The 23,970-nt window shown below is 35.0% G+C and overlaps 1 protein-coding gene across 2 annotated transcripts in view; it reads right to left on the reverse strand.

The window, feature by feature from the left end:
- Positions 1–23,970, reverse strand: part of LOC149804564 (N-acetylated-alpha-linked acidic dipeptidase 2-like) — a 62,381-nt gene that overhangs the window by 11,001 nt on the left and 27,410 nt on the right. For both annotated transcript variants that reach the window (XM_089941508.1, XM_089941500.1), the window contains exons 3-12: positions 22,300–22,704; positions 21,162–21,450; positions 19,483–19,608; positions 18,002–18,185; positions 13,919–14,021; positions 12,443–12,529; positions 11,168–11,253; positions 7,248–7,367; positions 6,792–6,877; positions 3,352–3,415 (exon numbers count right to left, since the gene is read on the reverse strand). In XM_089941508.1, coding sequence (XP_089797634.1) covers positions 3,352–3,415; positions 6,792–6,877; positions 7,248–7,367; positions 11,168–11,253; positions 12,443–12,529; positions 13,919–14,021; positions 18,002–18,185; positions 19,483–19,608; positions 21,162–21,450; positions 22,300–22,607 — 1,453 coding nt within the window. In that variant the 5' untranslated portion in view covers positions 22,608–22,704. The remainder of the gene's footprint in view (positions 1–3,351; positions 3,416–6,791; positions 6,878–7,247; positions 7,368–11,167; positions 11,254–12,442; positions 12,530–13,918; positions 14,022–18,001; positions 18,186–19,482; positions 19,609–21,161; positions 21,451–22,299; positions 22,705–23,970) is intronic.

Here is a 23,970-nt window from a genome sequence, read left to right on the forward strand (position 1 = left end):
TGCATAGTCATCATCAGCAGCTGTCATTGTCTCAATGTCTTTTTCAGTACCTTCCTTTCTTCTTCACTCATCCCCATAAACAAAAAAGGTAAAGATATTTGTTTTTCACATTATTGCTTATCTAAAAAGAGTGTATGGATATTTTAAACTATTTCATATTAGATATACATGTATAAATATTTCTCTCAGCTTAGCTGTATTCGATATTTTTAGATTTATCTTGTTCATTGCAATTATAGTCTATTTCCACTCAATCCCAAATTAAGACTATGTACAGTTTCTATTTTAAAACTTGAATCTCAATGTTCAGACATACCTCATTCATCAAAAATGATTTCATGCTGATGGCTTCTTGTTTTGCCTGTATTAAGCGCCATTACAAGGGTATACAAGGGTATATGGAGAACTCGCCCCAACGTATAGTACTGTCACCATTGTCAGGCGTTATAGCAGACTTCTTTGAAAGTTACCAATCACAAGATGATACAGTCATCTGTGTGGTGTCCAAGATAGTAAGACATTCATGCAGGCCAGATTGTTACATTATATAACAGCTTTTTTTTATAGTTTCCTAATATCCCTCGTAAGTTTTGTCTCCATCCATCAAAAGCAGACCGTTCATTGTAACTGTTTATTTAACTATTTATTTTCAATAAATGCCATTATTTTCAATGGAATTTAATCTTTGCCTCTTATTTTAGTAATATCTATTATTATATCAGCGAGTACCCTTTTTAATAGTTAACAAACCTTGGTTAGAATAACTGAAATACGTCTTGATTATCTGATGGCTTCACTCCGTCTGTTCTAGATTATATGCTGTACCTGTATAATAATTCTATTTTATTATGTTTGTCATTCCAACGTAATGGTGCAAATGTCATCATAGCAAAGTGTATATTCCTTTTCGATCATTTGGTAAATTTCGGTAAGTTCATAGCTATATGCAGTGATATCAGTATCATTGTCAAATTTGAGAGATCATTCTTTTCATCGGACATCTACTAAAACAACAGGAACAAAATTAATATTGTTGGTATCAAGGGTTCATTTATGGAAGTGTTTAGAAGTGATTTGATTGCATACAAAAAGCACGAGTCATCATTGTTTGTATCTCTGATATAAACATTTTTGTTTTTAACCCATTGTGACAAAATCTATGTAAGTCCCATGCGAGACTGATTTAAATTCATCTATGTTCAAATAAATGTAATTAATTTTATCAAAGGTACTATTAAGGAGTCACAGTAGTTTTTGAGTAAGTAGAATGTTGAGATAGACAAATAGATTGTTGAACACCTTTTCCTTGACTGAATATGTTCAGCGTGTATCCAAATATGTTTATTTTTTTATTCTCTTAGACAATCCTACTCTTGGTACTGAATAATGTGGGAAATATTGCCATTGTTTTCCATCAGTGCTCATCTCTGACAGTTATACAGCGAAACTGGCAAAAAATATTGGTAGCAAAAAGTATTTGTTTTGAAATCCTTACTTTAGATTGTTGCTGAACTCTGATATTTATATTGTAAAATTATATTAACATGGGTACTGGAACAATCTTCAGTTTTGTTCACTCTTTTTTTTTCTCCATCTTTGAAAAGTAAGAAATTATCTACCAAACGAAATAACATTAAAGACATGTTTACGCTTTGTCTAGCCACTGAAGTTGGAATCAGTAGCCAGCCATGTCGAAATGAATGATTCAAATTTAAACTACTGCTACATCTGGGCTTCGTACAATCGATGTTCAAAATGTACGACTGCACAGTGGCCAGTTGTGAAAAAATTTCTGTTCCAGCACAAACTTAGCAAAATTCCTTTTGGTTTCATGAAAGTCAAGGCTTTTTGAGGTATCCAGACAATATTTTGAATTTTCAAGGTGTTTTCAAGGCCTTGAGGGAACAATTAATTTTTCAAGGTTTTCAAGGTCCCCTACAGACCCTATTCTTAATATCATTACAAATGAATGAAAAGAAACATTTTCACCGTATCTTTCTTTCACTCAATGCAAGAGTTTTAAATTTAAGTTAACTTCACCTCTGTTTTAAACTTCTAATTCCTCTATAAGTAAGGTGACTGCACACACTACTGCCGCAAGGCATTATGTGTAAGCAAGAGCAAAAGCATAATTAGCTTATTTTCATGCATAACATCAGTGTTAATGTATCATTTTATTCATAATATCATGCATGGTGATATGAAAATATATAAAAAATAATTGCACAAATTTTTATATTTGTTTTAAGGTGGTGCTCTACAGTTTCATATTTTGCATAGCATTAGATTTTGAAAGAAAAATATTTTCCCAGGATTTCTTCATAGGTTATACTGGCTATTGCATGCTAGCTTGCCCTGCTTTCACAAAAGTTTATAATATCTGCAGAGCGCCCCTTATGCGTTCGTTCAGATATTGACCATATGTACAAAGATTCACAGTGATACACTGAAAACTGAGACTGTTTTAAGTCAAAAGATTATCACTACATCCAGCTATAAGACAGAAAGGGCAATACTCTGATAAGATCACAGGAGCAATGTAAGTTGTCATTATGTGCATTTCCAGAGAAAGACCATAACATGTGGATCATAACATGTATCATGTTGCACAGCTATACAACAAAAACCAAGCAAATAGTTGCATTCACCAGATTTGGTCATGTACTGCATTCAGCATCTTAACATAGGCAATAACAAGAAATGCTTTTTCCCCCTCCGGTGGCCTGGTGGTTAGAGTGTCCGCCTCAGATGCAGAAGGTTGCATGTTCAAACCCTGGCTGAGTCATAATAAAGACTTATAAAAATGGTACTTGCAGTTGCCTTGCTTGGTGCTCAGCATTAAGATGTTAGTGTTCGGACTGGTCGACCTGGTGTCAGGATAATGTGACTGGGTGGGATATGATGCTACACGTTTGCGGCATGATGCCTTAGTGCTAGACATTACTAAAAACTGCCACGTGATAGAAATTGTAGTGATATGACTGGAAAATTGTTAAAGATACATTAAAAATCCAAATCAGATGCACACACGCACATGCTCGCACACAGAATGCTTGAGTACAGTGATTTGTTGATATGCATGTTAGTGGACAATGACGATAACATGCACAATTATATTTCTTTGCTATGCACTGAAATCTGATACTAGTAGCAAATTCTTAAAATTCTCTCAGACACTGTATCTATCATTATGTAGAAAAAAAGCAGTTACACTTATAAAGTATTATTTATTTAGTTTATGAAACTTTATTACAAGTTGCAGGTCTAGCTATGTTCACATGACTGTGTGACAGAAGGAAGGTGGACAGATAAATGGACAGACAGACAAGTATACTGTGTTAATCAACATACCTTGGACTGCAATGTCAACATTCAAGTAGCCAACAGCTCTAGCACCAAGACTTTTTGTGTATTGCTGAAATTCATAAAAGGAAGTCATATTAAAATAGTGTATGATTGCACATGTTGTGCTGATTCCATTTAGTACATCCCTAAGGTCTAACTATCATATCTGCAATGAAGATGGAAGAAGATAAATTATTCAGTATGTTTGTACAAGCATAATCTCCTCCTTTTGTAAATATACCCACATAAATTATCACAAACTTTTAGTATGGCCTGACAATTTTATTAAAAATGGCTGGAAACGTTGACATTGTGACCATCTGGATTTATATATGGTATATGGATTCCGCATAACACTGGCACCACTCTGGTAGCCTAATGGTTAGAGCATCCGCCTCTCATGCGGGGGGTCGTGGGTTCGATCCCCGGCCAAGTCATACCAAAGACTTATAAAAATGGTACTAACAGCTGCTTCACTTGGCGCTCAGCATTAACAGGTTAGTGTTAGGACTGGTCGGCCTGGTGTCAAGATAATGCGACTAGGTGGGACATCATGCTACATGTCTGCGGCATAATGCCCCAGTGCTAGACATCACTATAAACTGCCACACTGCAGACATCATAGTGATATGAACGAATTTTTTTAAAAGCTATGCTAAAAATCCATATCACACACATACCCATATAACACTGTTTCTCAACTTTTTTTGCCTCAGTCTTTTACAATTATAAACTGATTTTCCAAACCTATATACTAAATGAGAATAGTATTACTTACAGGAACAAGCAAGGACAGACCTACATGTCCATCCAATGCCAAAAGGTTGAGTGAGTTTGAAACATAATGAAATAGTCTTAGTTTCATGACAATTCGTACAAAGTATGAAGAAAATCCATAAAGATGTTTTAAAAATATAAGTAAATTAATATAAACATAACCTTAATGCAAACTTTCTATGACTATGAACTTGAACCCAAGCTCAAAAAGGCATGCAAGCATGTCACAGAATGAACTGTCTTAGGTTCATATTATTTATTAATTGTATGAAGAAAATCTATCAAGAGGTCGAGGAAATATAAGTAAATTTGAATACCTGAACCAAAAGTTTAACACAAATTGTTATTACTGTGACACTAAGGTCATAGGAAGTTAAGTCACACATTGAACTATCTGAAGTTAGATTTATTCACCCGTGCATGAGACACCTTTTCTCACCCATGCATGAGACATCTTTATAAAGAGGTTTAGGAGATACAAGCAAAAGAAAACAAATCTATAATCTAAATCTAAATAAATTTTCAATGAATGTGACCTTGATTCCAAGGTCAGTGGGGCAAGCAATAATGTCATAGAATGAACTGTATTAGTTAATTAATTCATACCAAGTATGATGAGAATTGATCAAGACATTTAGGATATATAGGTCACAATAAATGAAGCCCCTTTGACAAACTCTTTTCATGCATATGTTACGTGACTGACCATGCCTATTAGGGTCAAGCCAGTATGTCATATAATGAACATAACTGCATCAAAATAAAGTAAATCTGTAAAGGGGTTTAGGAAATAAAAACATGAAAAATATGTAATCAAAACTTCAATGCACTGATTCTGACCTTGACACCAAGCCTCCAGGGGCAAGCTAGCATGCAATAGAATGAATTGATAAAATTTTCTAATGAACTACCACAAGTATGAAGAAAATTGATCACGTAGTTTAGGAAATATAAGCGAATAATGAAAAAAGAAAAACCGAAACCGAAACCTCAAAGCACAATTTATATGACTGTAACCTTTGACCCCTATGTACGCGTAATATGGGCAAGCAAGCAAATCATCCAGTGCATTGTTTTAGTTTCATAATGAATGATCACAATTATAAAGAACTGATATCAAGAGATTTAGGAGATGTTAGCAAATGAAAAGACTAAAACTAAAACTTGAACCCAAACTTTGTACGACTATGATCTTGATCCTAAGGGGATAGCAGGAATGTCACAAATTAAAATGTCATAAATTCAAATTGATTTGACCGAAGCATGAATACAATCCATTAAGGGGTTTATGAAACATATCAAAATTACAGCTTTAACCAAACATTACCAAACTGTTAACACCACTGTCACTGGAGTAGCGTCTGCTATGTCTCACTTCCCAATAATGTGGGATTAACAAAAAGGGCAAGTCTTGCACCTGCAATATAAGTTTCCTAAAGGTTTTCACAATATTTCCATTTATATATATGGAATTCAACATTTAATTGGTATTATACAGCCAGGATTGTGCTGACGTTCCCTAAAATCATATGCATGCATGCATAGACTCACACATACATATGACAGTATATTATATCAGCCTGTATACATACATACTAGTAAAATTGGTTGATACCTGTGAAATAATGCCATCCACTCATTTTCTGGATGGGACCATGCTTTTTGACATAAAATATTTATATTTTTGCAAAATCTGGATGTGTAATGAGATCTGTTTATACCTATAATGGTTATGTGAGATGTTTCACATAAATATTATTGCAAACAAAGGATAGCATGATGGGGAACCGGTTGTTTAAATTTTACAATCCCCCAACTTCAGGGGGAACAGGTTGTATAAATTATTCTGTGTCAAAGAAAGTATAGGTCTACAGGTCAATATATAGTATATCAATACTACTACTGCTATTGATAGGTTCTTCTGCCACACCAATCTAAAACAGTACCTTCTTACAGCAGTAACTCGGCGCCCAAATAGCCCGTATGAATATTTCAAAATGAAATAAACGAAACTCTTCCAACCTACTTGGTCAACTTGCACTCATGCCCCAAATGTTGTTCTTTAGCGGTAACATCCTAAATACATTCATACATTTAGTTATTTTAAACATGAAGCACACTGCATATTTTGCGATTAGATGCGGGAACTGAGTCTGAGAAAAATGTTTTTACTCAGCATAGGAGTGGAGAGGGCTGCTACGCTCACTCCAAAACGGCAGTATAACTGTATAATAACTAAAATAAAAACAGGACAGCGGGAAAATGGGGAAGTTATTTTTGTATGTAGGATATATATCTAGGTGTCAGAGCAGCATACGTTAATGTTTTTTCACAATGTTTTCTAACACCTAATACTGTGCATCTTGCCAGCAATAGAATTCGTCAGAGGTCCAGCGAAAATTACATTTTGACTGACATATTATGACAGGTCCATTTATGTACAACTTGGTTAAAATTTAAAGGATGCAAATGTGGAACACACACACAAAGTTACTAATCAATTGGCGATCGAAATTCGGGTTTGGTTAGGAAAGGAAAAAGAAACCGTGAGTGCATATTATTAGTCAATGGCCGCATTGTTATTAAAAAGAAGGTAACCAAGGATAATACTTATTTTTTTCATCTATCAAAACGTCAGTGTATTTGCCGATTCAGTTTTGTATACTAACTTCAATCCATTCCGTGGAACCAACGAGTCCGTATTCTTCTGCTCCCCAACTGCAGAATAGTATGGATCTACGCGGTCTCCAGTTTTCTGAAGGGAAAAAATGAAAACAATTACAATAAATGATGAAATAGATCAATTAAAACATCAATAATTTCAATAATGCAGCAGAATCTTGCAGTCATCTTAATGCTTGTCTAGCTGTTAAAAGTTTTTTGTTAAAATTACATGATAAGCGAGAGAAGTAAATAAGATATCTAAGGTTAAAGTTTGCAAAGATCGCTATAAAATTGTTATTATACACATACTAGTGTAAATAATTTGGGCAAATTCTGCATAAGAACATGAAAACTTGTAAAATCCCATGACTGAAGAGATAAGTACCTGTAATGCTGATTAAGAAGAGAAAATATAAAGTATTTAAAAAGTTTAAAATACAAAAACATTTAAAAACACTAACTGGTTTTCTTCATTTGTCCCATGGCCCGTGCAATTTCCATCATTACTGCAGTTCCGCTTGAAGGATCAAGTGCACCAAAGACCCATGCATCACGATGGTTTCCTATTATCACATATCTATCTGAAATATACATGAAAACTTAGAATATTCATTAAACAATTACCGGATATATAAGCAATAAACTTAACGGATTTACTGTCAAAAATAATGGCATCGTTTAAAGAACATCAGGTAAAAGCTAACTAAATGATGAAAATATGTCTGATGATGTTTGATATGATGCACATAGGTTGGTGTAACATATACATAACCGATACTAAATTGGTATGATACATTAAGAAACAGCTAAGCTACAATAGAGTGTGAGACCATTTGAACAGCAGCTCTGAATGCAAATGTAACATTCAGGCTAATCTTAGCTTATTTGCCAGTTGGGGTGATCGATACCAATTGGGGGTGGGAGTGACGAAAGGTTCATGATGATGACTGGCAAGATCTGGATTCCTAGAGAGAGAATTAGTGATAGCAGTGCATAACTCAGTGCTTTCTCTGTATTATCACCACATTTTCAACTATGCCCCACGCCATCCTAAATAGCGAGAAGCTAGATTTATGTAGGGTCTTGATATCAATGTCCTGAAAAGACTTTATTGGTTAAGTCATGGTATTTAAATTAAAAGCTAAGATAGTCAAGCACCTGTTCTTGCCAGCATAAGAAAAAACAGTCTGCTTATCTTCACTGGTTTGTTATTGACAGTCTCTCTATTAGATTTTTTAAATTAAATTTTATCAAACACTTGTTATTAATTAAAACTAAGCTAAAAGTTAATATAAATATTACATATCCTTTTATAAGATATTGCTAGTGCACTTTTGATTAAGTAATGTAACAGGGTCACTTTCAGAGATTTTGTAATTTTCCGGGTGCTGTATTAGTCAGTTTGTGAAAAACGAACTCCCATTTTCTTTTCAGTGAAACAGTGCATCATTAGCCTGCTAATAATCTCAATTTTTTCCAGATGCTTGCATGAGACAGTTATTTTATCTAATACAAATATCTCTTATGAGACAGCTATTTTATCTAATATAAACATCTCTTATGAGACAGTTATTTAATCTAATACAAATATCTCTTATGTACTATCCGCTTATTTGAAATGACAAAAGTTGATGTTGATGTTTTTAATATGTATTTATCATAAACTTTAGTTTGTTGATAATTTGCATTTACAATACATCTTTAGTAACTGCATCTTCTTTTTGTTTTTGTATGACTTGGTGGTTGTGAAGTAATTGTAGAAATTCTTTGGCAGAATAACTGTAGCTTCCAGCTTCAAGCCAAATAAATTCAAATCTCACAGTTCTCCTCATAGCCATTGTAAACTTCATAAAGTTTCAACAATGGCAGAAGCAGAGGGCAATTTAACCAGTCTATAAAGCTGTGAATTATGTTATGTGTGACATTACTAGGGTATCTCCATTAAGCAATCATGTCTCAGCTCAAGACATGATACTATTGACTACCTGCCTACCATCGATGTTGCGCCTACTGAACCAACACAATGTCTGAAATTTTTCATCAGTCATAACTCATCAAGAAGGCATTATAATTGGAAAATATAGTAGTGGCATGACTCAAGCTCTTTCTTAAAAAAAAAGCAGCAGAAATTGCCTGAAAGCACAAATAAAAGTATGACAACATTGTCCTTCAGATATGCACATTTCACACCATCTGCAATACCTTGTCAATTCCTGGAATGTGATTTCATAATGCTGGCATTCATAACGCTTGTATTGAGCCATGCATCAATGCAAAAAGCTCAGTAATTTCAGTTCTGAAACCAAAGGTTAAGAATGATAACATATACGGTATTCCTTCCTGTCGTAGGTTGGCACGATGACTCCTCAGAAACATTTTTTGATAACTCTCAGTCCCTTCCTTACATACAGAAATGTCAAAAGATGAGATGATATTGCAAAATCAGGACTACAAATACACTGCAAGCTATATTTTAGTACAAGCAAGTGCTTGCAAATTGCATATTAAGACAAGGTAAACTAAAGCAGCTACTAATGGGAAACAAATGAAAATAGCTATGCTTTTCACTGTAATGGCAAGTACAGTTGATTAACCAGAGTAGGTTTTAATTTTAATGCCCTGATATAATAAGTAAAGAGTGTATAGAGAATGGAATAAAAGCCTGGAACTATCATTGCAGAAATGTAGCTACTGACAAATTCAGAGTTATTCATTGCTATCAACTAATTGCCATCTCTATATATGTATGTGTGTGTGTGTGTGTGTTCTTGTGTGTGTGCATGCATAGGATTTAACAATTGCTAAGATAAAGAATTCAGCCGCAGACATGAAGGAAGATAAATCTTTCAAAATAAACGTAAATATGTAGTACCACAACATAAAATATAAAAAATATAAAAGATGCAAATTTTAACATTCTTTAACTATATATAACCAAAGGGGAAAGACTACATACAAACTTTGTACAATATAGGATCACAATTTGTTATATAAACTGTATTCCCTCAAAGTGTCCTCCATTTTCTCTGGTGGTACTTGATCATATAGTTTCTTAACTGAGTTCACATGAGAGAGAGAGAGAGAGATTCCCTAAATATATAACTCAAATGCAAGGCTAATTTTGCTGCTGATCGGCATTTAGCGTCACATGCTGATTACATAAAAGGCAGTTCTACAATAAAGACTCACATATATGTTAATTAGTGAACAGATATCCAGTGTATACCATGATATCTGAGAGGTATCGAGATCAACGCTGCAAATAAATCCTGTCCAATGTCTAGAAGTGTATTTTTGGCTAGTGAGCTGAGGTAATTCAGTGATCGAGTTTCAAATTCGTAATCCACTGGTATTGGGTTCAATACCTGCCCAGCCCAGCCCACGTCAGCTGTGTTTGTGTTAGTTCTACAACGTAAGACACATCACCCTATATTTTTGTTAGTGCTTGTGTGTGTGTGATGGCATCATCGCGATATCACAAATGCTGTACTTAAAGCACTCTTAAAAATGTTGCATATATAGAGTTGCTCAGTAAACAGCAATTGCTAAAATGACCTCGACTCTTGACACGGAAACTCAATCAAGAGGAGAAAATACTTTAGGCTATGATGTTTATCAACTCTAACAATTTCAGTAATACAAACCAGATACAAAAACCGTTGGTATGTAAAGTTCACAGTTATAGGCCTACATATTTGTAAATTTTTAAGGCATCTTTTTTTATAGTTTAATATAGGTATAGCATGCTATTTTTAAATTTGTTTCTATCTAACGCATTTTCATGTGTTATTGTTTTGTTATTTTGGTGCCTTCTTTGCTGACCCACTTTCCAGAATAAAAAGAAAACACCTCCAACATAATCCATGTTTATCATTATAAATTCTATGTTATCCAGAAACTTGTTATTTTAGGTAAAGGGAGTTCTTTGCCATAAGCATGCGCTGCAAAAGTTTCAGTATATGTAAGAGAAAACGTGTTTTTAATAACCATATAAAAATATATGTTACATCATGTTTTACATATAAGAAAAAAGAAAAGAAAATGTGTTTGGATTCCCATAGAGCAATATATGTGACAGCCTCTTTTACATAAAAGAGCTACTACACTTTTAAAGCATATATGTTGTAAATCCATGTTAAATATTCCGTATATAAAACATTGGCTTGACTTAAAAGTAGCAAATTTGCTCAAGTGTGACCTGACCCATATGTATTTAATATTTTGCATATGGATATGGAATGCATGTATGAGATTAACATATGTTTAACATTTCTAAAAGTTTGCAAGACTTCAGTGTGTGGATTGTATGGCAGAAATGAAATGTGTGCGAACTATACCTATATATGGTATAATTTGCACATGATGATGTGCAGTAACCTACCTGGCTCTACTTGACCACGAAGAATGCCAATAGTATTATATGTCATAACTTCTTCATTTCGAGTGGATATTTTAATATGAATTGTTCTGAAGAGAAGAAAGAAAAAGCAAATAATTTTTGGGAAGGTTAAGGCATAAGTAAGCTGATTATATTCACCACCAAGGTCTTCACAGTAGGGACCCCCCAATCCTCACCCCAAACCTAACAAACAAACAAACACCCCCCCCCCCCCCAATGGGGGATGAGAAGGGATGGGATGAAAAACAAAACTGTCAGGAGTCTACCTATCTTTTATATCAAATTTGTTTAGTCTCAAAGTTATCTGCTTTCTAAATTAAAAAATGGAACTTCAATGTTTTGATACAACAAGAATAAATACAAGGTCAGCTCTGTACGAATTAATCTTACATTAGTCATATCAAAAGATTCCCTACCACTCCCACCCCCAAAGTCATAAAAAGCTATCAAAGTTTTTATCTGCATGAGTGTATACAGTAGCATACCAGTGTTGCATTCCTGGAATTAGTATTGTTACATTTCCTTCTGATTCCGGCCAGTTTCTGGACTTTATCTGGGGCGGATCTGGGAAGGGATGTTGCCAAGGCGAGTGTCCCACTCCTCACCCCCCCCCCCCAACAAAAATAAAATACCATGAAACACAAATTTTAGACCCCCACTCTACCTCCCAGCCAGTTCTGATATTTTTATTCGGTAATATTGTGATAGAAAATTATATGAATATTTTCTAAATAAAAGACCTCTCATATCTATCCAGATATAAGGTGTGCGTGTGTGTGTGTGTGTGTGTGTGTGTGTGTGTGTGTGTGTGTGTGTGTGTGAGAGAGAGAGAGTTTAAAATACAAAAGTTAAAACTGAAATAATTTCTCAAGTCCAAATTTGTAACAATGCCTTTTTATTTTGAGGAAATCTATCATTGTACATTCATGTCCTAAAGTTTAAATGTCCTTATCTCCGCAACAAGAGTCATGCTATCTGAATGAAACATTTTGTAGTTCATATAGCAGACTTTATTATTTAAAAAAATTCAGACTGAATGGGACGATTTCCTAAAACTTTATCAAGGAATCAGGTACTTGGATATAGGAATTGATTGCCATGTCTATACTGTTTAAATTAAAAATAGATGTAATAGAATAAATTACAGCGAATCAATTCCTACGTTAATCCAATTAACAAAGGCAATGGATGAATAGAAGCTGAAATCAGGACGTTTGGAGTATGACAATGAGAACTATTAAAACACGCAAATCGTACCTGTTGCTCGTGCCAAATCCACCAAATTTGTATGTTACATTCAGTCCACCTTTCCAGCTATCTGGAACTTCTGCGCCATCAAGTGCTCTTTAGCAATAATAATAATAATAATAATAATAATAATAATAATAACAATATTCAGTTCATGAGAGTTTTGGTGCAGGATACTTCCCAATATGAAAAAAACAAACAAATAAACAAACTAACAAGGCAAAAAGACTATTTCAAAATATGTATCTCTCAAGTACAACATATGTTACAACAACAAGTTATTATATTCTTACATTAAAAGTGAGAATTTACGCTGTAATTTTGTTTTTAACTGACAGCATACATATAATGTTAAACACACGATTGCCACCAAGAACAATATCAATCTACAATAGGTATAAAATTATCAAGTTTTTGGACAGTTTTCTTTGAAATATAATTGTTTTGTAATTATTTATGAAAAAAGCAATCACCTTGTGCAGCAAGCATACATCCAAACTTCAATCATTTTCCAGAGAGTTCAGGTTAGAATTTAGACAACTAGGCTTTGTGTTCAGAGAAAAATACATATCATGTCTGTCACACGTTTGGTTTGGTTTGGTGCTTTGCGGCACATCAGCAGAGGTTATTAGATCTCACTGGACAGTTTATTTGGTGAATTTTCATCCAACAATGACCAATTACAGAAAAATGAGAATAATTTTACACTGAAGATACGAATAAAAACAAACTAAAGATTTTTGTAGAAAGCATACATGTGAGATTTAAACTGCAGTAATCAAATTAATTCCTGATGCAATTGGTGGTTTTTATACTGAACCAACACTGCCACCAACCCCTAAATTTTACATTCATTTTTGACAAGAAATAGCTATTTTGAATATTTTCCTGTGACAAGGCAGCTAAAAGAATCAGTATGTGCCTTATACATGAATAAAGTTCACTAGTACTATAACAAATGAAGATACTTTTCATCACCCCTCATCCACCTAGATTTTTAGATATTTACCTCTGTAGCAGACACACATAAATAATTAAGCCAAGTTGGCAGCTCATTTGCAGCCCAAGTTACGCATTTGATCTCCAATCCTCATCTGTGACAGGCAGTCACCAACAAGCCAACCTATTTCCAAGCCTAACTCAACGTAAATCTAAATCATGTTATAGATTTAGCTTATGTGCGAATTTATAAAGCTAGGCTTGTGATAATTAGGTTAATGCCTTTTACCTTAAACACTGGTGTAAAAATACGAAACTATCCAGTGAGATCTAAATGTGCCGAAGCAATCGGGATAAAGTGCCTTCCAAAGGACACACCACAGCAGCTGATTCAAGATGGTCTGATGGTAGGATACGAACTCGCACCCTTTTGGTTGTGATTCTTGTTCGCTAACCACTGAGCCACCCTGTCTCACGTTTGAACTGCTTGGACCTGTGTATGACTTCAGTAATTTAAATATGTATATAGAGCTTTTATATGCTTACTCCATAATATGTCTGGCAATGTCGTAGCCAATAGGATGTGCCGGAATCTTGGGTAGGTAAAATTCTAGATCCGATGCATTCTCTGCATATCTGTATGCCGTTTCTAAGAAAGAGAGGACTCATTAAAATCTCCAGAACATAATTATGCATGAACTGGAGAAGAAAAAAAAAACAGCGCATTTGTTCCAATAAAAATTAAGTACTTTGATGTTATTTTGAATTTTTTTTAAAAAGTCATCTGAAGAGAGAGAGAGAGGGAGAGAAATAGCCTGAGGGATTTGACAGTCATGACATTATTGTTAAATACACCGGATACATAGAGTACCTCTGACAAATGTTAATATTCAATGCACGTTGTGTCCCTGAATTTCTCCGCATACAATACATCTGGTATTGACTGCAATTAATATTACACATATTCTGATAGCAAGAATCTGTACATTTTGTATTCATTGCATATTTCCTCATATTTGCTTTTTTGTATTTATTCAAGTTTTCACGAGCAACAATGTTTTAAGTTTTCATATAAAAGCAAAAACCGGTTTCATTAAACAAACAAACAAACAAAGCCAACTCTCTGGTCCAAAAAGGGTACGTTCCTACGAATCACATCTCCCCCACCCCCTTCAAGGGATCGAAATGCAATGACTACACACATGAACTAAGCTCCGTCAGGTCTCACTGTGAAAAATAAATTACTACTGTGGTGGGGTGGTTGCACGATATTACAGACACTCTTTGACAGTATAATCGTACAGATTTCACCTTTTTTGCCCCCTAAACAAACAACAGTGGAAAATGTATTTCATGTAGGAAGCAATTACTGCAGTTCTCAATAAGTACTTCTTTTTTCAAACGGCTGCATGAACTAAAATTAACATTTGTACATGTAACTAAAACTTTATCTTCATGACACTCATATGAGAATTCTGAAATATTATCCATCATCTTACCAAGGGTGTTTTTATACTTCCGATCTTGTACTCATTCATAATCACACTATCAGTAATAAAATGTAGTTTTTCAAAGAAGATACACAAGTGAAAACAATAGATTATTTTATAATCATTGAAAAAAATAGTTTAAAATCTTATTAAAGAACACCCTATCAAAGCAAGTTTTTCAACAATATATTAAAGAATTCTTTGAATAAACACATGTCCGCTTTCATGCTAAATATCAATTATGATTGCTAACTATGTACTGATTGCTACTTTATTTTAAAAAAAATACGCATCTACATACCTAATATCTATTATCCACAACTCACATTTTTATAATATGTGAAATACTTGTGGGGAAGGAAGATTTTTTAAATTACCTTTATTACTCTTTGGCTTGATCATATTTGTTTTTAAGAACTTCTGTTTTTTAATTTATTTATTGCTATCTCTGTTCTTTATCTTTTCTGGTGTTCTTGCCGTAGTGTAATGAAAACCACGGTCCTCTAACGTGCATTTTAGGGAAGGTATCAGCCTTTAATTTATCAATATATCGTTATGCAATAGCCAGTTCAAAGGAGAACCTCTTACCATATAAATGTCCTAACCATGATGAACATAGTAAATTTCTCTTAAATTCTAATAATAGAAAGTGCAATTAAAATTTTATCTGCAAAGTATAAGGGATTGGAAATGCCCACTATGAGAAAAAAATGCCTTGATTGGGAATGTCCACGATGAGAAAGAATGTTTTGAATGGGAATGACCTTAGAGAGGAAGAATGAATTAACTGGGAATGCCCACAGTGACAAAGAATGTATTGAATGGGAATGCCCACAATGACAAATAATGTCTTGAATGCAAATGCCCAATATGAGAACAAATGTCTTGAATGGGAATGATCACTGTGAGATAGAATGTCTTTAATGGGAATGCCCACTGTGAGAAAGAATGTCTTGAATGGAAATGCCTGCTATGAGAAATAATGTATTGAATGGGAATGCCCACCGTGAGAAAGAATGTCTTGAATGGGAGTGAATACTGTGAGATAGAACGTCATATGGACAGGAAGTAAATAGTTTAGCAAAGATTTATGCCATTACGATCGCTGGAAAATAATTTAAGGGAATCCCAATTTAGTCGTTTAGGAATATAATTTTTGTGAATTTGAATTAAAAGTGCAATACATCAACTAAATCTTACAATTTTTGGGATGGTATCTTTACGATAATCTTTGGTGAAACTTAGCACATTGCAAGACCTTGGAATGGATCAAGTTAAAAAAGAACTTGAAATGACACAACACATTTGTTTTTGGAGAGACTATTTAGCGTCTGGATTAATGTTTACGAAAAAACAAAATTCGATTCTTTGAAAAATGCTTCAATCTGCCTATCTGGATAATTAAGATATCAAGGTTGCAGATAAAACCGCGTTTTTACAAATCTTGCTACAATAAAGTGTATACTGTATAAGTGATATTTTTGATGGAGTTAATTTAGTACTATTTAAAACTTCAGTATAAAATTTAATATTGGAAAGGAAGATCAGTTACTTTCTATGGGTCTTGGTAACAGTATAAAAATATCCATACAAAATCAATTAGCTTTTACTCAAATAATTCATCTGTGCATACTGTCCCAAATGGATACTATTTAAATGCATACCGTCCCAAATGGATACTATTTAAAAACGCAAAGAGATGCAAATATTTGTATAAATTCATAATAATAATATCTTAATACCTAAATCAAGACTGAAATGGAAAGTTCTCTTAAATTCGAACCCAGAAATATGGAAACTAATTAATAAAATTGTATTCAAAAGAACAAGTGACTCCAAAATGCAACGGTTCCAGTATATAATACCCAACATAATATTAAATGTAAAGATTATTGAAGTAAGATAAGTGTAATCCAAAACATGCAATGTAGTTTCTGTAAACAAGAGACACCATTCAAAATAATTTTTGGAATGTAATTAACTTTGTACCTGAGCAAATTATTCTGAGCGATATGTCATTAACCTGGGAAGGACTAAACTGCATAATATTAATAAAAATCACACACACACACACACACACACACACACACACACACACACACACATATATATATATATATATATATATATATATATATATATATATATATACTCAAAACAGAACAAAAAACAAACTCGAATGTACAAAGTCTCACTGAAATTTACAAAATATACCATCTTTTTGAATTTTACTTGGCAAAAAAACAAAACAATTGTGGTTACGATTCCACGATACATGGAGTATATTGAGTAAAAAGTATATCCTCAAAATATAACTAATTATACTCAGTGGTGCCAACCAGGAATTGAACCAACATAAATTATTAGAAAGGATGTTACTAATATTTTATGCGCGCTACGCAAATCCCAAAGACAATGTCAAATCTATCCATGTCTTATATGTTCTCCTCCTAACCTACTGTCTTCCTTGTTTTTATTCTTGCATCTTTTTCGACTGTTCTCTGAACCTCAAACAATAGTTGAAATACATCTGATAAATTACAACTGTTGTTGCTTTTTTGTCTTTAAGATATAATGTATTACCGTCTTTCAATATGATTTATATTTTTAAACGGTAACTCCAAGGCTCCCTAACTTTGGCGTCGTTATATATCTGAGGTAATAATAAATAAAATAAAAAGAAATATAAAAAATAAAATTATAAACCCCCGTGCCCAAACAAATCTTTAATTAACACTGAACGATCTTCCGTCTGCACAACAGAGTAAACAAACGTAGAAAAAATAATAAATATTTTTATTAAAAAAATATTCACTCGGTTCTTTTCCATTTAAATATTGTTCGTTTATGATTTTGAAGCACGCCTCATCTTAATTTCTTGTGTAGTTTATGTGTCCACGAAGTTACCTTAAAAGTAGTACATATACATATCTTGTCAAAGCAATGATTACCTTTAGACTTCTGAACCACTCACTTCTAAAATGGACCAAAAACGCAACATTTACAGAAAAGTCGAATAACATAGTTCAAACTTTTCTTTTCGTTTACGCCGAGAAATGCGAGTTATGTCTCTGGAAAATTATTTGGGGCCACGCACAGTAGGTTGTTACAGAAAGTAAACACAAGGGATAAATTTTACCAATAGCAGGATAGTCTGGAGTGAGAGGATCGCCGTCACCAATATAGACGGTGCCTCTTTGGGCACCTGAACCTGGAAGCCACCAATCTTTATCATACACTTTGGAATTGTTGAGGTCCGTGTAGTCCGCTGGGTCCGAAAATATAATGATTCCTGTGGCGCCATGTTTTTCGGCCAAGTGAACCTATAAAGTTGTAAAAGTTTCTGATTTATTTACTTTATATCATATGTTGTTTGTATACAAAGCATTATTATTCTTTATACGAGCCTAAACAACCACCACTCTTTTAAGAAACAGTAATGTAAAGATTTTCTGGCAGCCAATCAAACGCCCGTTATGAGCATCTGGATTAAGGCGAAATTGCATAATTTTACTTACCAATACCTGGTTGATGTTTTTATTTGTAAATTCACTCATGTCTTATTTCCATTCTGATATCTGTTTAATGTTAATCAAGTAGCACCGTTAAATAAAAGAAAAAGAATAAAATATATTCCTATAAATCGTTTAAAAAGTTTTTTTTTTCCTGTTAAAGGATCCGGATGCGCCAACGGTATATTTTGTCCATCAATTTTTGATTTACGAAGGCTAACAGATACACGTCGAAACTCATATTGATAATCATCATATAACATAAGACGGTTCCTTGATTGCATAATGGTAACGGCCGTGTACGTGCACGGATAAGAGGTTACCCATCTAAGGTGAGTAGTTTCCTTCTGTTCCACAGTTTTGTTTTCCTAAAAGAGCACCTTAGTTTTAGGCCAACAATGGAACAGTCTAGATCGCTCGATACGTGCTTAAGTACATGCTATACACCATTTAAGCCGTCAGTAATACTTCATATGGGTTGTGAGAACCATTTATACAATAATAGAACCGTCTAAAGTACTCGATACGTGCTGTTATTAGATGCTTTACAACATTGGAGCCGTCAAAAATACTTCATACGGGTTGTGAGAACCGTCTTTTACAACAATACAACCGTCTAGAGTACTCGATATTTGCTGTAGAACCTGGAGCTGTCAGAGAACCCAAATAAAGGCTTTGAAAACCTGTGGTATAACACCGGAGATGTGAAGAGTACCCAATACGGACTGTGAGAACCTGTTGTCCTATCGACGTACAGTAAGCTAATTACAGTTTAAGAATTCAGTATCTTATCTGTTAGCTGGGTTTACTTGGATACAACTTGTTGTTCTGGTCTCAGCTCGATAGTAGGAGAAGGCATGTTGATTTAGTTTCTTCACCACAAAGGCATTAAATACATTAAGGACCTAAAATGTGTGTGCTGCTCTTAAACAACAATATTTTTTTTCCATTATTTGGCCTACATTCTCCACTTTCCTGTCATATTCTACTGTTTAGGAGGCTGTTTGACTTGATTTATTATATCTGAGCTGTAAACCGATAATAAAAGGATATAACAAATCTATGTGATCAAGTTTCATAGTGATCATAAAGAATTCACTCAACTTACCTTGTCCCCTCGGAAAATCTTGCCGTACCTTGCAATGACAACTTTGCCTGACACATTGATAGAGAGGTGTTTCTGAAGATAATCATAGTCTTCCACTCGGCCATAGTTGACATACACGAGATCTCCCTTAATAGAAAATATTGGCAATTAAATTGTAGCTGTAAGGGAATGGTGAGACAAATATAAATATGATATGTGGCGATGTATAAATGTAATTTATGTGTGTGTGATTTGGATTTTTTAACGTAGCTTTAACAGTTTTTCGGTCATACCGCTTCGATATCTGCAGTGTGGCAGTTTATAGTGTGTGTGTGTGTGTGATTTAGATTTTTAACGTAGCTTTACCACTTTTTCAGTCATATCGTTACGATGTCTGCAGTGTGGCCGTTTATAGTGATGTCTAGCACTGGAGCATCATGCCTCAGACATGTAGCATGGTGTCCCACCCAGTCACATTATCCTGACACCAGGCTGACTAGTCCTAACGCTAACCTCTTAATGCTGAGCGCCAAGCGAGGTAGCTGTTAGTACCATTTTTATAAGTCTTTGGTATGACTCGGCCGGGGATCGAACCCACGACCTCCCGCATCTGAGGCGGACAAATACGACTTATAAAACATATGCACAATAAAAATATTAGAAACAATGAAACAATAAGACGTGTATGTATATACTTATAAAATATAAACTTCATCTAGATAACGTAACATTACAAAATAAGGAGAAAAATATGCCCTTCGACCACATTTAACAATACTGACTGTATTATTTACACAACATGTGAACATATGTATAGGAGGAAACCTAATGATTGTTAAGCATAAACCAGTGGTCCACTCTTGCATAATAACGTGTATCTTCGTTTATCTAACCAGGAAGGCTTGGCTTAATCTCACCTGAAATTATCCGACTATCGATACTGTGAGTAGAAATGTTCAGCAGAAATCGAAAACAAAAGGGCTATTAATTCGATGATCTCAGAATCTGTTTGAGTTTGACAAACAAAATTCGACTGCGTCACCGCCACCAATTTCAGGCGCAGAGAAATGTAATGTCGGTAAAACGTGGGAAAGACCTATCAGATTATACACGAAGCTTTAATGTACACGATACAATGTCTTAGCAAATTATGACGGACATTTCTCTCTTTACGTACAATTGTAAATCTCTGAACATAATTTCACCTGATAGCAACTTTGATTTTGTCATCGCTAAACGTTTTATAATTGTGAGCTGTTAAAAGCAATATCTGATACAATATGCATGATAAATCAGACACCACTCTCTCCGCGGTTATACCTATACTTAATCTCTGAAGGTTGTTGTTGTTGTTGTTTTAGGGTTTAACGCCATTTTTCAGCACACGATGGGCTATACATGGCGGTCAGTATTAATGGTGGAGGAAGAACCCGGGAAAACACCGGAAAGAACCACCGACCCACGAGAAGCTACTGGCAAGCTTTCTCACATACCCACATTGGCTGAATCCTAGATTCGAACCGCCGCAGACAGAGGTGAGATGGCAGTGATCCGTAACGAAGAGCGCTTTAGACCACTCGGCCACTCGGGGCCCCATCTCTGAAGGTACCAGTCACGAATTCATTGACATAACGATGCGCTACGCAAGAAGGAGGTTAGTGAAAGCATGTTCGAAGTAAATTGAAGACAAACATATATACCTTTACATCGCCCGGTGCCGAGTAAGCATTGAAAGGTGGCACAACTCCAGTTTTGTTTTCTTCCGGATTGATAATTTGTTCAGTTAATGGTGACGTGTACAGTACCGTCCCGTTGATAGTCAATAGCTCCACAAAGTTTGGGTCTCCATCTTTTGGGTAGGATAAAAGAACTCTGTATGGGGTTATTGTTACATGATCTAAACCCACGTTTAACCAGAAATCTCTCAATTCCTTAGCTTGCTTTTCATCTGCTGATGTTCCAGCAAGATGTGGTTCTTCTGTGAGGTTTCTGTGAAAAAATATTGGATAAAATATGACGTGTTCCTAATGTAATAGGTGGACATTGATTAAGATTCAAAGTAGCGTTTGCATCTGCCCATCTGATGAAGAGCAGCATCATCATATTGTACCGATAGTGTGCTCATACACTATTGTAGTTGTGTCCAAAACGGATAAGACAAATAATCTAGAGTGGCTTCAATATGCAGGAACGGCATTTTAACTTTTCTGCCGATTTAAAATCAAACTGCACGGTAATGCACCACATTATCGTATACAGAGCGTTAGAAACACCAGACTATGCACATGTACACAAACTTGTTGTGGTAAGTCATTAATAATAGAAATGCTGCTCTTTACAAAACGTGCTGTACTCAATAAGTACACGGCAAAACTCGTTCTGGGTCGATAATTGCGGATAGGACCAATGCAGCCGCTGCTACGCTGTCTCCGAAATGACAGTAAGATAAAAACTAACAAATTCCATTCGTATCACAACATATTACAATGACAAATACGAACAACAAAAGAATTTTAAAACAAACCTTTACATACCTTGCTCAGAAAGGTAAACTGAATACGCAATACAAATCGGAAAAAGAAAAAGAGAGAAATGATTTAGGTTTATTGCTTGAAAAACAACCCATTGAATATAATATCCCTTAATTTAAATATTGTATTGAACCACAATATATCGCAATAAAAACATTTCTTATATAATACTTAGAATATCATTTTGGACAATATCATCATTTAAAATGGTTTCAATGCTGAAAATCTAGATTTCTCCTTGTCTAGCTTTATTGCATTTATCAAAATCCTATTGCTGTATTATTTAATCTTATTTTATCCAAATTACCTTAAATACTTTTCAATGTTCTCACTATTTATTGTACGAATAAGCTCGTCTCCAATGGCGGGATCTCCGTCCTTGATTAGGGCTTCTGTAATACCTGGTAAGAAAATCCCATCTGGTTTTGGCTCTTTTTTTCTCTCCGGGCACATCGCCAAACGGCCAATTGCAATTCCGATTCCAAAACCAATGGCAGCCGTCAACAAGAAGACAGCGCAGATGCATCTCCTGTTTGATGTGGACTTCTTTTTGAACATGATATTTTCGGTTGATGAAAATTCTTGCATTATTTCGAGACTTTCCTGTTTTCTCATTTTGACTGCAATTTTTGGTTTGTCTCTAAATTCGTGGATGGAACCTCAATTATCCCATTTTTCAGTTAGATGTGGTTCATTTTAAACCCACTTATTGCTGTAAAGATAAAACTCACTGTTGATGTGATATATAGCTAAGAACTCTTGACACTGAGTTGACGACACTCGCAAAACAAGATAGCGTACTAAAACATGTATGCTTTGGCATACATTACATCAACACCAACATGTCAAAGACCTCATTAGTCCAGATGATAGTTTCCATAGGGCCCACTGGTATGAAATGCTTTACATCTAGGACTTTAATCCCACAGCCTTATAATTGTAGCTGATAGCGAGTAGTAACATCGGTACAAACACACCGAGAACTCCTAGTTCAGTATTATGTTATAGAGTTTGGAGGAAATACAGAATAGCATCACACCCACACACCCACACACACACACACACCCACACACACACACAAAGGCACACACGTAAAATATTTTTTCTTTCTAAATATGCAAGGTGCGCCAAATCTAACTTTTTTTTACAATGATCCATATGCCATCATTCCTGTTCGCACACTTTAACATAAATTATAATTCGTGCAAAACAGATATAAAACACAATATGCCCTAAATACTGTGTGAAGAAGCTACATTAAGCGACAAGTCCTAAGTGTCTGTCTGTCTGTATGAATGTCTGTCTGTCTGTCTGTCTGTCTGTCTGTCTGTATGTATGTATGTATGTATGTATGTATGGATGGATGGATAGATGAATGGATGATGGATGGATAGATGGATGGATGGATGTGCGCTGGCACGCATGTATGTGCGTATGTGTGTTTGTGTATGATTTGGATATTTAACATAGCTTTAATAATTTTTCAGTCATATCGCTACGACGTCTGCAGTGTGGCAGTTTATAGTAATGTCTAGCATGGGGCATCATACTCCAGACACGTAGCATGATGTCCCACCCAGTCACATTATCTTGACACCAGGCCGACCAGTCCTAACACTGACCTCTTAACGCTGAGCGCCAAGCGAGGCAGGTGTTAGTACCATTTTATAAGTCTTTTGTATGACTCGGCCGGGGTTAAAACCCACGACCTCCCGCTCGCACGTACGTACGCACGTATGTATGTATGTATGTATGTATGTTTCCGGTGGCATAAGTGGTTAGAGGGTTCGCCGCAGTATCTGAAAATCTCGGGTTCGAACCCCGTCCGAGTCATACCAAAGAATAATAAAAATGTTACATGCAGCTGCCTGTCTGTGCGTTCAGCATTAAGAGGTTACTTTTAGGACTGGTCCGCCAGGTTTCAGGTGGTACATGATGTTACATGTCTGCGGCATAATGTCCCAGTGCTGAACATAAG

Source organism: Sinohyriopsis cumingii, chromosome 2 (assembly GCF_028554795.1).
Source record: "Sinohyriopsis cumingii isolate HCF-2022 chromosome 2, ASM2855479v2, whole genome shotgun sequence".
Taxonomy (NCBI): Eukaryota; Metazoa; Mollusca; class Bivalvia; order Unionida; family Unionidae; genus Sinohyriopsis; species Sinohyriopsis cumingii.